General features: G+C 42.8%; 1 protein-coding gene across 2 annotated transcripts in view; it reads left to right on the top strand.

The window, feature by feature from the left end:
- The window catches only part of LOC106565856 (protein FAM107B), a 48593-nt gene that overhangs the window by 29112 nt on the left and 5655 nt on the right, over positions 1 to 13826 (top strand). For both annotated transcript variants that reach the window (XM_014133454.2, XM_014133455.2), the window contains one exon: positions 1601 to 1829. In XM_014133454.2, the coding sequence (XP_013988929.1) occupies positions 1601 to 1829 (229 nt within the window). The remainder of the gene's footprint in view (positions 1 to 1600; positions 1830 to 13826) is intronic.

Genomic DNA, 13826 nt, shown 5'->3' with positions numbered 1-13826 from the left:
AGCTGCTTTAGACATCGCTACTGCTTTAGAAACCTCTATCTCCATTTACCTCCAAGGCATTAGAAGGCATCTGTGATTACAGTGAGTCTGCATTGCTGGACCAGCGCTCATAAAAAAACAATTACCCTGGGCTTCTATTTCTCTCTCTCTGTCTCTCTCGTTCTATTTCTTTCTAGGTATCCCTCCCTTTCTGTTTTGCTCACTTTCTTTTTATGACTTTTTATCCTGTCTCTCTCCGTTCCCCTGTCTCTTTCATTGTAATACTTCTGTTATCTCCAGCTCTCTCTGTATTGCTCTTTCTTTTGATTACTTTCTCTTTCATTTCCTCCTCTGTATTGCTTTCTCTCTTTCTATTACTTTCTATCTTTCCCTCTCTATGAATTGCATTCTCCCTGTGCTCTCCCTAATGCCCTATTAATCCTCAGACAAATGACACAGCCTGGATCACATGTTTCTGCTGTTGTTCCTTCAGAGTTACTGCAAGTTACTGCACTGTACACGGCTAAAAAGCAATACTTTTACTGTAGTTGTCAATCTGCTGTTAGTGGCATTCTGTCAGAATGAGAATGAGGCAGATAAACAAAATGGCCCAATTAGCATTTCAAGCAATAGACTGAATTCAATTACCTGTATTTGCTAATGCAACACAGGAACCAGATTTTTTTTCTCCATCTAAAATGTGTTGATGTGTTTGTTACTGTTTCCAATGCCCAAATCATCTCCTGTTGACTCCAGCCCATCAACATCCTGTCACTAGCCCTGATTGGGAAGAGCTGGGACAAGACAACCACAGCTCATTTCATTTTTCTGAAATATTAAGTAGCAGAGATGGTGTCTGGTTGCACTTGAGAAAGAGTCATTGTTCTGAGCTGGCCTGCATGCGTATGACATCTGACCTCTCTCCAGAAACACTCTAGCACAGATCAGGTACCTCTTAATCTGTCTGTTCTGATGGAACAAAACCCACTGAAATATGTGGAAAATACAATGGGCTGGGACATTTGGTACAGACATTACAAAACCATGTCTATGCTTGAATGTATCTTTGCATGTTCTGATGGGACCATTAACATCCTAACGACGCAACCAACATTCTATGAATGATCCTATCACTTCCATTGAGAGTGCTGCGGAATGACTAAATCCCATGCACGTCACAGATGTCACTGAGGGAATGAGTGGTAGTTGCCCCGCCTATATGGAGTACCTAATAATTGACTCAGAAAGTTAAAGCTTGGTGAACATGACATTCCCAAAGGGGGTTGCTTGCGTGTATGGTTTACAGTGAGCAAAGAAGGTGTAACCTAGTGTGTCAGCATCTCAACCCACAGCAGAGAGGGGAAAGGGGAATATGGAATTTCCTCTAGCTCTAAAGAACACAAACGGAGCCAAGTGCCTGGCGGCTCACCTGCCCTTGCTGAGGATCCAGAGATTTCCCCATGATAGGACTTTGGAACCTCTGCTATGGACACCTTCCTGTTACCTTCAGTCACGCCTCAATTTCTAGTATACGTTTCCACTGTTTTGTTTCTTTATCACTAACACTGGTGTCTTTCTCTGTCCATTTCTCCTGTCCCACCCTCTCTCCTCCTTCATTCAGCGTCAGCCTATGCGGACCTGCAGTGGGAGCAGCAGCCCAGGCAGGATGGGAGCCACCCTACTCAGGACTACCCTCACAGGGACCAGCCCCCCGTGGCTGGCTATGTCCCCCAGCCAGATTACATGGAGGGAGATGATGATCTCATCAAGCCCAAAAAGCTCCTTAATCCAGTGAAAGCCTCCAAAAGCCACCAGGAGCTCCACCGAGAGCTGCTCATGAGCCAGAAACGGTACAACTCCCACCCAACAGAGTCCCATACAAGATCTTAAACTAACAGCTGATTTAGCTTATTATCCAGCAATCTAGCTATTGGTATGATTTCAGCACTTACACTGTGCTTGTTTGCATGTTTATGCATCTGTGTGTGCACACAGACAGTCAACCTGACAAGTCATTCAGAATTCTCAGCCAAGCCCTCTGTAATGTTTTGCCTCACATTTACTTAAATTATATCACAGAGGATGGATATTTCCGACCGTAATTCCCCATTATAGATTCATATGATATGATATTTTAAGGACATACCCATATCATGGCATTACGTAAATAAAGAAATACAGGATTTCTAGTGATCACTGTACATGCCTCAACATGTATGGATTTACATAAAAGGAGAAGTACATTCTAAAACATAGACATTAGTCACGAAAGGTCAGATGACAAAGGTGTAATCTCACTTCTCATTTATATAAGCCAAAGGTGCTGTATTGTAACAACATAACAAACAGAAAGGATAGGTCTAAAAAGGGTCATAATGATCTAAGTAAAGTGTGATCGTAGGCAGCATTCCCATTTACCCTCTCTCTTACACTGCCCCTCTAAAATGCTTTATGAAAGTGGTATTGGTCATCCACTCACAACATAGGCTAGTAAGTACACTTAAAAGTTCCAGAAATATTTAGCTAGTTACTGCAGCACTGGAGATAAGAGGACTGTTTAAAGCAGCAGATACCTCCCTTTAAACTAAGGAAGCAGGATATTTTCAGCATGCCAGATTTGGGTATGGAAGGGAAAAACACCCCCTATTTAAAATGTCTCAAATAGGAATTCTAAATGGGCTACAAAGAATCAGCTCTGTTTGGAGTTTGGTATGAAGAAAAACATGCCAGCATTTAGGAAAAATGTGCGAGTTCATCACAAGTCCAGCTGTGATTGCAATAGTGGTGGGGTGAACAGAAAAGTGTGGTTCAACTTTATATTGCTGCTAAGCTATGGCAAAACAAGCCAGTGATCATATGTAGTTCATATTTGTGTTAACACCCAAAGTTTTAACCAATTCTAGACTCAGTTGTTATTCTTTTACCCCTACAAATAAGAAAAAAATGCCATTCTAAATAAATACTGCACAGACAGTGTATGGCATATCAAATAGCAACCACCCAAACAGAGCAGTTTTTTCTCGCCATTGAAGCCTGTCGTCTGTCTCTCTTGATCAACATCTCTTTAATTAGCAGGCCCATTAGAAGCCAGCTGTTGCTAGGTGACAGCCCACCACAATCCTGTCCCTATCACTGAGTTGTTGGGATCTGGGCAAATCCCCATGGCTCCAGTACTCCAACCCTCCATGAGGTGACAGTCGGAACTCAGACCCTTAATAAGAGAGTGGGCAACAGAGGACCGTTTATGCCCCTCCAGCCCTGCTGTTTCACTGCCATTGAAGAGTAGGCCCATAGAAAACCAGGCTCTGGAAGTAAAAATGACGTTCTTCTAGTGTTCTTCTTGTTTGTGTCATTATGCAGTTGGATTTCTCTTTATAATCATGGTTTTCAGTGATCATAAACATGAATCTTAATATTCTCCAATACGCAAGAAAAATGTCATTGTAGAATGCCACAGAATGTCAAAGATTGCCATCACGGAAACCCAATTTCCAGGAATATGGAATGCAGTATACACAACAGGAAAATATCTCCCTTATCTGCTCTTAACTTCCCTTTCTGTAATCTCTCTACAGTATGATAATTTCCCAACTTATCTGTGTGGTGTGTCTGACCTGTATCTGAACTTGTTTACTCTGTAGCGTTGGTCAGTTAATCATTCAGACGCTAAATAGGTTATAATAACCATATCCTACAGGAGAGTCAGACCAATCAGTCATAACCCACTAGTCTACTAATAAATAATTAATTGTGAAGCAAATCTGGTAGAAAAGGACATACATGTCACATCTGCTGTCTGTCTATCTTCTAGTAATATTTTATTTTATTTCACCTTTATATTTAACCAGGTAGGCTAGTTGAGAACAAGTTCTCATTTGCAACTGCGACCTGGCCAAGATAAAGCATAGCAATTCGAAACATACAACAACACAGAGTTACACATGGAATAAACAAAACATACAGTCAATCATACAGTAGAACAAAAGAAAACAAAAAGTCTATATACAGTGAGTGCAAATTAGGTAAGTTAAGGCAATAAATAGGCCATGGTGGCGAAGTAATCACAATATAGCAATTAAACACTGGAATGGTAGATGTGCAGAAGATGAATGTGCAAGTAGAGATACTGGGGTGAAAAGGAGCAAGATAAATAAATAAATAAATAAATACAGTATGGGGATGAGGTAGGCAGATAGATGGACTGTTTACAGATGGGCTATGTACAGGTGCAGTGATCTGTGAGCTGCTCTGACAACTGGTGCTTAAAGCTAGTGAGGGAGATATGAGTCTCCAGCTTCAGAGATTTTTGCAGTTCGTTCCAGTCATTGGCAGCAGAGAACTGGAAGGAAAGACGACCAAAGGAGGAATTGGCTTTGGGGGTGACCAGTGAGATATACCTGCTGGAGCACGTGTTACGAGTGGGTGCTGCTATGATGACCAGTGAGCTGAGATAAGGTGGGGCTTTACCTAGCAGAGACTTGTAGATAACCTGTAGCCAGTGGGTTTGGCAACGAGTATGAAGCGAGGGCCAACCAACGAGAGCGTACAGGTCGCAATGGTGGGTAGTGTATGGGGCTTTGGTGACAAAACGGATGGCACTGTGATAGACTGCATCCAGTTTGTTGAGTAGAGTGTGTAGGCTATTTTATAGATGACATCACCGAAGTCGAGGATCGGTAGGATGGTCAGTTTTACGAGGGTATATTTGGCAGCATGAGTGAAGGATGCTTTGTTGCAATATAGGAAGCCGATTCTAGATTTAATTTTGGATTGGAGATGCTTAATGTGAGTCTGGAAGGAGAGTTTACAGTCTAAGCAGACACCCAGGTATTTGTAGTTGTCCACGTATTCTAAGTCAGAGCCGTCCAGAGTAGAGATGCTGGAAGGGCGAGCAGGTGCGGGTAGTGATCGATTAAATAGCATGCATTTAGCTTTACTTGCGTTTAAGAGCAGTTGGAGGCCACGGAAGGAGAAGAGTTATTTGGCATTGAAGCTCGTCTGGAGGTTAGTTAACACAGTGTCCAAAGAGGGGCCAGAAGTATACAGAATTGTGTCGTCTGCTAGGAGGTGGATCGGAGAATCACCAGCAGCAAGAGCAACATCATTGATGTATACAGAGAAGAGAGTCGGCCCGAGAATTTAACCCTGTGGCACACCCATAGAGACTACCAGAGGTCCGAACAACAGGTCCTCCGATTTGACACACTGAACTCTATCAGAGAAGTAGTTGGTAAACCAGGCGAGGCAATCATTTGAGAAACCAAGGCTGTCGAGTCTGCCAATAACAATGTGGTGATTGACAGAGTAGAAATCCTTGGCCAGGTCGATGAATACGGCTGCACAGTAATGTCTCTTATCGATGGTGGTTATGATGTTGTTTAGGACCTTGAGCGTGGCTGAGGTGCACCCATGACCAGCTCTGAAACCAGATTGCATAGCGGAGAAGGTACGGTGGGATTTGAAATGGTCGGTAATCTGTTTGTTAACATGGCTTTCGAAGACCTTAGAAAGACAGGGTAGGATAGATATAGGTCTGTAGCAGTTTGGGTCTAGAGTGTCACCCCCTTTGAAGAGGGGGATGACTGCGGCAGCTTTCCAATCTTTGGGAATCTCAGACGATACGAAAGAGAGGTTGAACAGGCTAGTAATAGGGGTTGCAACAATTTCAACAGATAATTTTAGAAAGAGAGGGTCCAGATTGTCTAGCCTGGCTGATTTGTATGGGTCCAGATTTTGCAGCTCTTTCAGAAAATCAGCTATCTGGATTTGGGTGAAGGAGAAATGGTGGGGGCTTTGGCGGGTTGCTGTGGAGGGTGCCGGGCTGTTGACGGGGGTAGGGGTAGCCCGGTGGAAAGCATGGCCAGCCGTAGAGAAATGCTTATTGAAATTCTCAGTGGTAACATTGTTTCCTAGCCTCAGAGCAGTGGGCAGCAGGAAGGAGGTGCTCTTATTCTCCATGAACTTTACAGTATCCCAAAACTTTTTGAGTTAGTACTACAGGATGCAAATTTCTGTTTGAAAAAGCTAGCCTTAGCTTTTCTAACTACCTGTGTATATTTGTTCCTAACTTCCTTGAAAAGTTGCATATCACGGGGGCTATTCGATGCTAATGCAGAACGCCACAGGATGTTTTTGTGCTGGTCAAGGGCAGACAGGTCTGGAGTGAACCAAGGACTGTATCTATTCCTAGTTCCAAATTTTTTGAGTGGGGCATGCTTATTTAAGAAGGCACTTTTAAAGAATAGCCAGGCATCATCTACTGACGGGATGAGGTCAATGTCATTCCAGGATACCCCGGCCAGGTCGATTAGAAAGGCCTGCTCGCAGAAGTGTTTTAGGGAGCGTTTGACAGTGATGAGGGGTGGTCGTTTGGTCGCAGACCCATTACGGATGCAGGCAATGAGGCAGTGATCGCTGAGATCTTGATTGAAAACAGCAGAGGTGTATTTGGAGGGCGAGTTAGTTACATTTACATTACATTTTAGTAATTTAGCAGACGCTCTTATCCAGAGCGACTTACAGTAGTGAACGCATACATTTCATATATTTCATACATTTTGTCTCCGTACTGGTCCCCCGTGGGACAGACCGGGGCTAGTTAGGATGACATCTATGAGGGTGCCCGTGGGGGTGCCCGTGTTTACGGATTTGGGGTTGTACCTGGTAGGTTCATTGATCATTTGTGTGAGATTGAGGGCATCAAGCTTAGATTGTAGGATGGCCGGGGTATTAAGCATGTCCCAGTTTAGGTCACCTAGCAACATGAGCTCTGAAGATAGATGGGGGCAATCAATTCACATATGGTGTCCAGGACACAGCTGGGGGCAGAGGGTGGTCTATAGAAAGCGGCAATGGTGAGAGACTTGTTTCTGGAAAGGTGAATTTTTAGAAGTAGATGCTCGAATTGTTTGGGTACAGACTTGGATAGTAATACAGAACTCTGCAGGCTATCTTTCCAGTAGATTGCAACACCGCCCCCTTTGGCAGTTCTATCTTGGCAGAAAATGTTATAGTTAGCGATGGAGATTTCAGGGTTTTTGGTGGTTTTCCTAAGCCAGGAATCAGACATGGCTAAGACATCCGGGTTGGCAGAGTGTGCTAAAGCAGTGAGTAAAACAAACTTAGGGAGTATGCTTCTAATGTTAACATGCATGAAACCAAGGCTTTTACGGTTACAGAAGTCAACAAATGAGAGCACCTGGGGAGTGGGAGTGGAGTTAGGGACTGCAGGACCTGGATTAACCTCCACATCACCAGAGGAACAGAGGAGAAGTAGGATAAGGGTACGGCTAAAGGCTATACGAACTGGCCGTCTAGCACGTTCGGAACAGAGAGTAAAAGGAGCAGGTTTCTGGGCACGATAGCATAGATTCAAGGCATAGTGTACAGACAAAGGTAAGGTAGGATGTGAGTACATTGGAGGTAAACCTAGTCATTGAGTAATGATGAGAGAGATATAGTCTCTAGAGATGTTTAAACCAGGTGACGTCATCGCATATGTAGGAGGTAGAACAACATGGTTGGTGAAGGCATAGTGAGCAGGGCTAGAGGCTCTACAGTGAAATAAGACAGTAATCACTAACCAGGACAGTAATGGACGAGGCATATTGATAGTAGAGAGAGGCATGCGTAGCCAAGTGAACATATGGGTCCAGTGAGTGGTTGGGCTGACTGGGGACACGCGATTCAGAGAGTTAGCAGGCCGATGCTAACAAGCTAACAGTTAGTAGGCCGGGGCTAAACAAGCTAGCAGTTAGCAGACTGGGGCTGGCAAGCTAGCAGTTAGCAGACCGGGTTAGCAAGCAAGCAGTTGGCAGACCGGGGCTAGCAGTTAGCAGACCGGGGCAGGCAAGCTAGCAGTTAGCAGACCGGGGCAAGCAAGCTAGCAGTTAACAGACCGGGGCTAGCAAGTTAGCCTTTGGGGGACGTCGCGATAGAGGTAAGTCTGTTTTTGCCTCTTCATGCGGTGATGTCGATAGACCAGTCGTGGAATTAGTAGGGTTCCAAGTAGCTCTAGGTAGCTAGTACGCCGCGGTTAGCAGAATGGGCCTTCAGCGGACGTCGCGCCTGAGGGGCCTGTTGGAATCCTTTGGCAGATTATGTCAGTATTCCAGTCGTAGAGGATCGGCGGGGTTCTGTGCCCCGTACCGGCAGTAGAAGGGGTCCGGATATTGTAGCCTAGGAGTGGGCTTCGGTGGTAGCACAGGAGCCCTGGCCGTGCTAGCTTCAGGCTAATTGGTGCTTGCTCCGGGATGGAAACGCTAGCCAGGAGTAGTCACCCGGGATTGCGGTTAGCTAGTTGCGAAGATCCAGATGAAAATGTTCAGAGTTTGCGGTAGGAATCCGGGGAATTGGGGGGGAAAAAAAATATAATAATAATAGGTCCGTTATGCTCTGATTTGAGTCACGTTGTTCGAACTGGCGAGAGCTTTCCGAGCTAAAGGTTAGCTGATGACCGCTAGCAATGGTTTGCTGACTGATAGCTGGTAGGTAGTTAGCTGCCTAGCTTCAGTTGAGGGATTCCAAATCCGAAGTAAATAGAAATACTTTAGGAAAAAAAAAGATCCACGCCACATTGGGTGAGGCGGGTTGCAGGAGAGTATTTAGAAGTTGAGGTTTAGGAAAATATTTTTAAAAGATATGTGAAGAAAAAGATGTAAAAAGATATATACAAGTGACACGACAGAACATCGAGAAAGACGTCTGACTGCTATGCCATCTTGGATTCAAGTAGATTATGACTCTTATCGAATATATCCAAATCCTAGTATTGATCTGACAGAGAGAAAGACACAGTACACTAAAACCTGGAGTGTAATTAGTGTGAGAAATGGGAAGAATATAAAACATAGATGTTAATAGATAAATATAGCAGAACATTCAAGTCTAATTTACAGTATCCAATATCTTCCCACATAACAAATACTACAGTTTACTATAGAATACTATAGTACTTAATATAGAATTCTATAGAATTCTGTAGTAAAACTGTAGTACACTGTCGAGTCCTATACTCCACAGTGTAGTATCCCTCAAACATGTAGTGCATACTACAGACTTTTGTAGTATACTGTAGTGTACTATACTACACAGTCTAGTATCCCTCGATCATGTAGTGCTGCTTACTTTAGAATTTTGTAGTATACTGTAGAATACTTTATTACACGCTGTAGTATCCCTCGATTGTGTGGTGCTTACTATAGAATTTAGTAGTATACTGGAGAATACTATACACTGTAGTATCCCTATACTACACATTGTAGTATCCCCCTCGATTGTGTAGTGCTTAATATAGAATGTTTTAGTATACTGTAGAATACTATACTACACACTGTGGTATCCCTTGATCACGTAGTGCTTACTTTAGAATGTTTTGATCGATTGGACTGCTAGCCAGCAGCTTTACTGCTAGCTGCTAGCCAGAGGTGGTTACATGTACTTAAGTACATTCTTGGAGGATCTAGTACTTTTCTAGTTACTCTCTGTGGGCTGCACTTGCACTCTTACTCAAGTAATTTCTGAAGGAAGTAACTTACTTTTTACTCCGTTACATTTTACCAAATCACTTCAGTTATATAGATTTATATTATGATTTAGTCGCTGTCGGATGAAAACCGCGTAACTTCAAATTTGGTGATTTACATTAATATTATTTTTTACATGAATCGATACGATTTGTTCCCCTTTATGGCTGTATGAACGTTTCACAACCCCTTGACCAATGAAATGTATTCAAAATAGTCCATTGGCTTTCGAGGTTGTATGTCAAACCCTGTATCTCAATCATGGCTCTTGAAGTGAAATGCACATCTTCACTCTTGAGGAGATTTTTGTTCGTAGGTTCTTAGCCAGACGCGATCAGAGGTAAGTTGCACTTTATTACCTTCGCCTTTGTAATATTATATATTTTTGGGAAAGATAAATATTTCTTAAATACATTGAAGAAATAAGTAAACCAGAGAATTTAAATAAATTAGGCCCTAATCTATGGATTTCATATGACTGGGAATGCAGATATGTTGGTCACAGATACCTTAAAAAAAGGTAGGGGCATGGATCAGAAAAGCAGTCAGTAGCTGGTGTGAAAACCATTTGCCTCATGCAGCGCAACACATCTCCTTCGCCAAGATTTGATCAGGCTGTTGATTGTGGCCTGTGGAATGTTGTCCCGTGGAATGTTGTCCCATTCCTCTTCAGTGGCTGTGCGAAGTTGCTAGATATTGGCGGGAACTGGAACACGCTGTCATACACGTCGATCCAGAGCATTCCAAACATGCTCAATGGGTGAAATGTCTGATGAGTATGCAAGCCATGGAAGAACTGGGACATTTTCAGCTTCCAGGAATTGTATACTGATCCTTGTGACATGGGGTGGTGCAAACATGAGATGATAGCGACGGATGAATGGCACGGCAATGGTCCTAAGGATCTCGTCACGGTATCTCTGTGCATTCAAATTGCCATCGATAAAATGCAATTGTGTTCATTGTCCGTAGCTTTTGCCTGCCCATACCATAACCCCACTGCCACCATGGGGCACTCTGTTCACAAGGTTGATATCAGCAAACTGCTCGCCTACACGACGCCATACACACTATCTGCCATCTGCCCGGTTCAGTTGAAACCGTGATTCATCCGTGAAGAGCACACTTTACTTGACCACTGAAGTCGGTTACAACGCCAAACTGCAGTCAGGTCAAGACCCTGGTGAGGACGACAAGCATGCAGATGAGTTTCCCTGAGACGGTTCCTGATGGTTTGTGCAGAAATTCTTCAGTTGTGCAAATCCACAGTTTCATCAGCTGTCCGGGTGGCTGGTCAAACAATCCCGCAGGTGAAGAAGCCGGATGTGGAGGTCCTGGGCTGGGGTGGTTACACGTGGTCTGTAGTTGTGAGGCCGGTTGGACGTACTGCCAAATTATGATTATTTATTTATTACTTACATGATTCTTATCGGAATACCTACCTTAATGTTTATTCCATGCTGAAAGGTGTCTGATTTGCATACTAATAACATGATTGATAGTGACATTTCGATATTGTTATTTGACTGTTTTATCACTTACCTGATGCTCTTGATATTTCCTTCTGAGTTAAAAAATAATTAAACATCACACTTGGTGTAAATCTTTTTAGTATGCATTCACCATCACATGTACTTGAAATTGTAGTGAAATACATTTTCATTAATGTTATTAATTTACCTTTTTATGAAATTGAGCACATTGATAGATATTAAGTGATATCTGTGATTAAGTGATATTAAGTGAACATTGAATAAGACCGTAGTTTAAACTACACACACGCATTCACTTCTGCTTTTCTACAGGCAGGCAGGCAGATACTCAGAGGTAAGCTGGCAGGGTGTCATGCTTTCAATTAAGCATCTATATGTATCTGCTGGGCTTGGGTTGGCACTGCTACTAGTGCTAAGAGGGGTATGGCTATGAGAGTCAAAGCCCAGAACAGGCAATCTGTGTTGGGCACCATGACAGAGAGAGAGCCCTTACAGCGCTGGGAGATCAGCCACACCACTGTGATGGGAGTGCAGGTCATCAACTTGAACAGTCTTTCTCTCTCTTACTGAGTGGTCTCCATTTTCTCTGATTGCTATTTCGCTACCTCTCTCGTTCACTCTCTCACTCTGGATAAGTATTTTTTGTGTCATTGAGCATTGATGTCTGGAAAGTCTGAGGTGGTAGATGAAAGAGGGAAAAAAGCATGGACCACAACACACAGAAAAAAACATGTTTTGTTTCAAATGTCAATGCCGTTCACAATGCTGTGTAGTAAGAAATGACTGTCTATTGATTTTAGAACAGTGAGAAGGTATAGAGGAGTCAGAGGTCCCAGAGTATGTCATGAATAGGCCTATGGATGACAGCAACCAGAAAGTAATATAGTGGACTCAAATATCAGCCCTTTCACTGTGCTATTCTTGTCCTGTGCTTGGCGATCAAACTATACCTTCTGCAGATTTTTGGGGAAATGGGATTGTAGTCTATTGGTAGTGTGTTTCTTTCATAAACTATCTACAGTACACAGGCTACTGCTATACACTGTGTGTGTGTGTGTGTGTGTGTGTGTGTGTGTGTGTGTGTGTGTGTGTGTGTGTGTGTGTGTGTGTGTGTGTGTGTGTGTGTGTGTGTGTGTGTGTGTGTGTGTGTGTGTGTGTGCGTGCGTGTGTGTGTGTGTGTGTGTGTACACCACTCTGACTTATTTGATGAGCAGAGACAAAATTAACAAAAACACTAATCACACCTCAATAGCAGCCCTCCCTCTCTCTACCACCAACAAAAAAACGGTGACTGCACCTCCCTAAGGGGGCTAAAGGCACTACGTGAATTGAATTAGCAGTCTCAAAGAGGAGAGGTGAGAGGAGAGTTACAAAGAGAGCTCAACAGTTTCTATCTTATCCTGAGTATAATGGCATTTCACTCCGAAGAGGTCTGATGTGAGATATTGGGGGGAGATATTGAATGAATTCTTGATGAGTTTTAGAGGCCATATGCAGTGATTGAATAAACTCAAAGTTGATTAACAATTGAGAAGGATGGTTTTCTTCCTTTCTGATAAAACAAAACAAGGGTCCCACCACCAAACCTCAGCGGTGTGCTTCCTGCTGTCTTTTTCTGTCTAATAAGAAAACAGGCTCCTAATTAATCTGGCATCACCATAGAGATTCAGAGACAAACACCGGTCTGTGGATCACAAGTCCCGTAGCCCTTGTTAGGACTACAGGAGCATTTATGAGCAGGGAAATAAGCTTTACTTCTATGCAATTGTTATTTGCTAAAATGCAACATAATCCTTCCGCATTTTATTTTTATCATATTAATGTAATTGAATCCTGAAGAAAAAAAAATCAATGGGTGAGCAGTGCTGTGTATTTATGGGTGTCAAGAGGACCCAGGTTTCCCCAAAAATTTGACCAAGAATAAAAAATAAAAAAAAAACACAATAATTGATTTAATCTCTCTGAGTTTGATAAATGTCCATCAAATCGCAAGAGGCTGAATATACAGTATCTCACCGGAAAAAGCATCCGAACTAACAAAACAGCGCCCCCACCGTCTCAGTATGTGTAGCCTATCTAGCTGACGCTGTCAGGTCAAAAAGGGTATGACACTGTTGTCAGCAAGCATTTGGCCTCCCTTGATAAAAAATATATAAAATATAGCTAATCAGCGTTGAGCTCAGCTGAGTGAGCTCAGCTGTGAATAGTCCTGGCACACCAAAAAAAAGGGAAGCCAGTTTGGATTTGGCTTCACACCAATCACATTACATCTGAAGCCAAACGTCATTGACAGAAAAAAACTTTAATTGTTGCGTCACGTTGTGTTGCTGTGGCTAGCTAGCTAGCTAGCTAAAACCGTCCCTTTCTTATATTAGCCAGGAATATATATAGGGATTTGGACTTGTGGTTTTACCTAATTCTCCATACCAGCCAATGATTTATAACACAGATTCTGATCAAACCATAAATTCATACATTGTGCCCCTGGCCAGAGAGGATGGAAGTGCAACATGTGGTTAGATGTAGTAGGCTAATGTTACCTAGCTGGGCTGGCGCATCGTTGCCCATGAAAGGCAGTTAGGCTAGTGAGCAAGCATAGGAAAACTAAAACTAAAAGTGTGTACTGTGTGACAGAGTTATAGACCGTTTAGCAGTGGTGTAAAGTACTTAAGTTAAAATACTTTAAAGTACCACTTAAGTAGTTTTTTGGGGGTATCTGTACTTTACTTTAATATTTCTATTTTTGACCATTTTTACTTTTACTTCACTACATTTCTAAATAAAATAATGTACTTTTACACCATTCATTTTCCCTGACACCCAAAAGTAC

This window comes from Salmo salar, chromosome ssa12, assembly GCF_905237065.1.
Source record: "Salmo salar chromosome ssa12, Ssal_v3.1, whole genome shotgun sequence".
NCBI lineage: Eukaryota > Metazoa > Chordata > Actinopteri > Salmoniformes > Salmonidae > Salmo > Salmo salar.
This window is presented reverse-complemented; position numbering and strand designations above follow the sequence as displayed.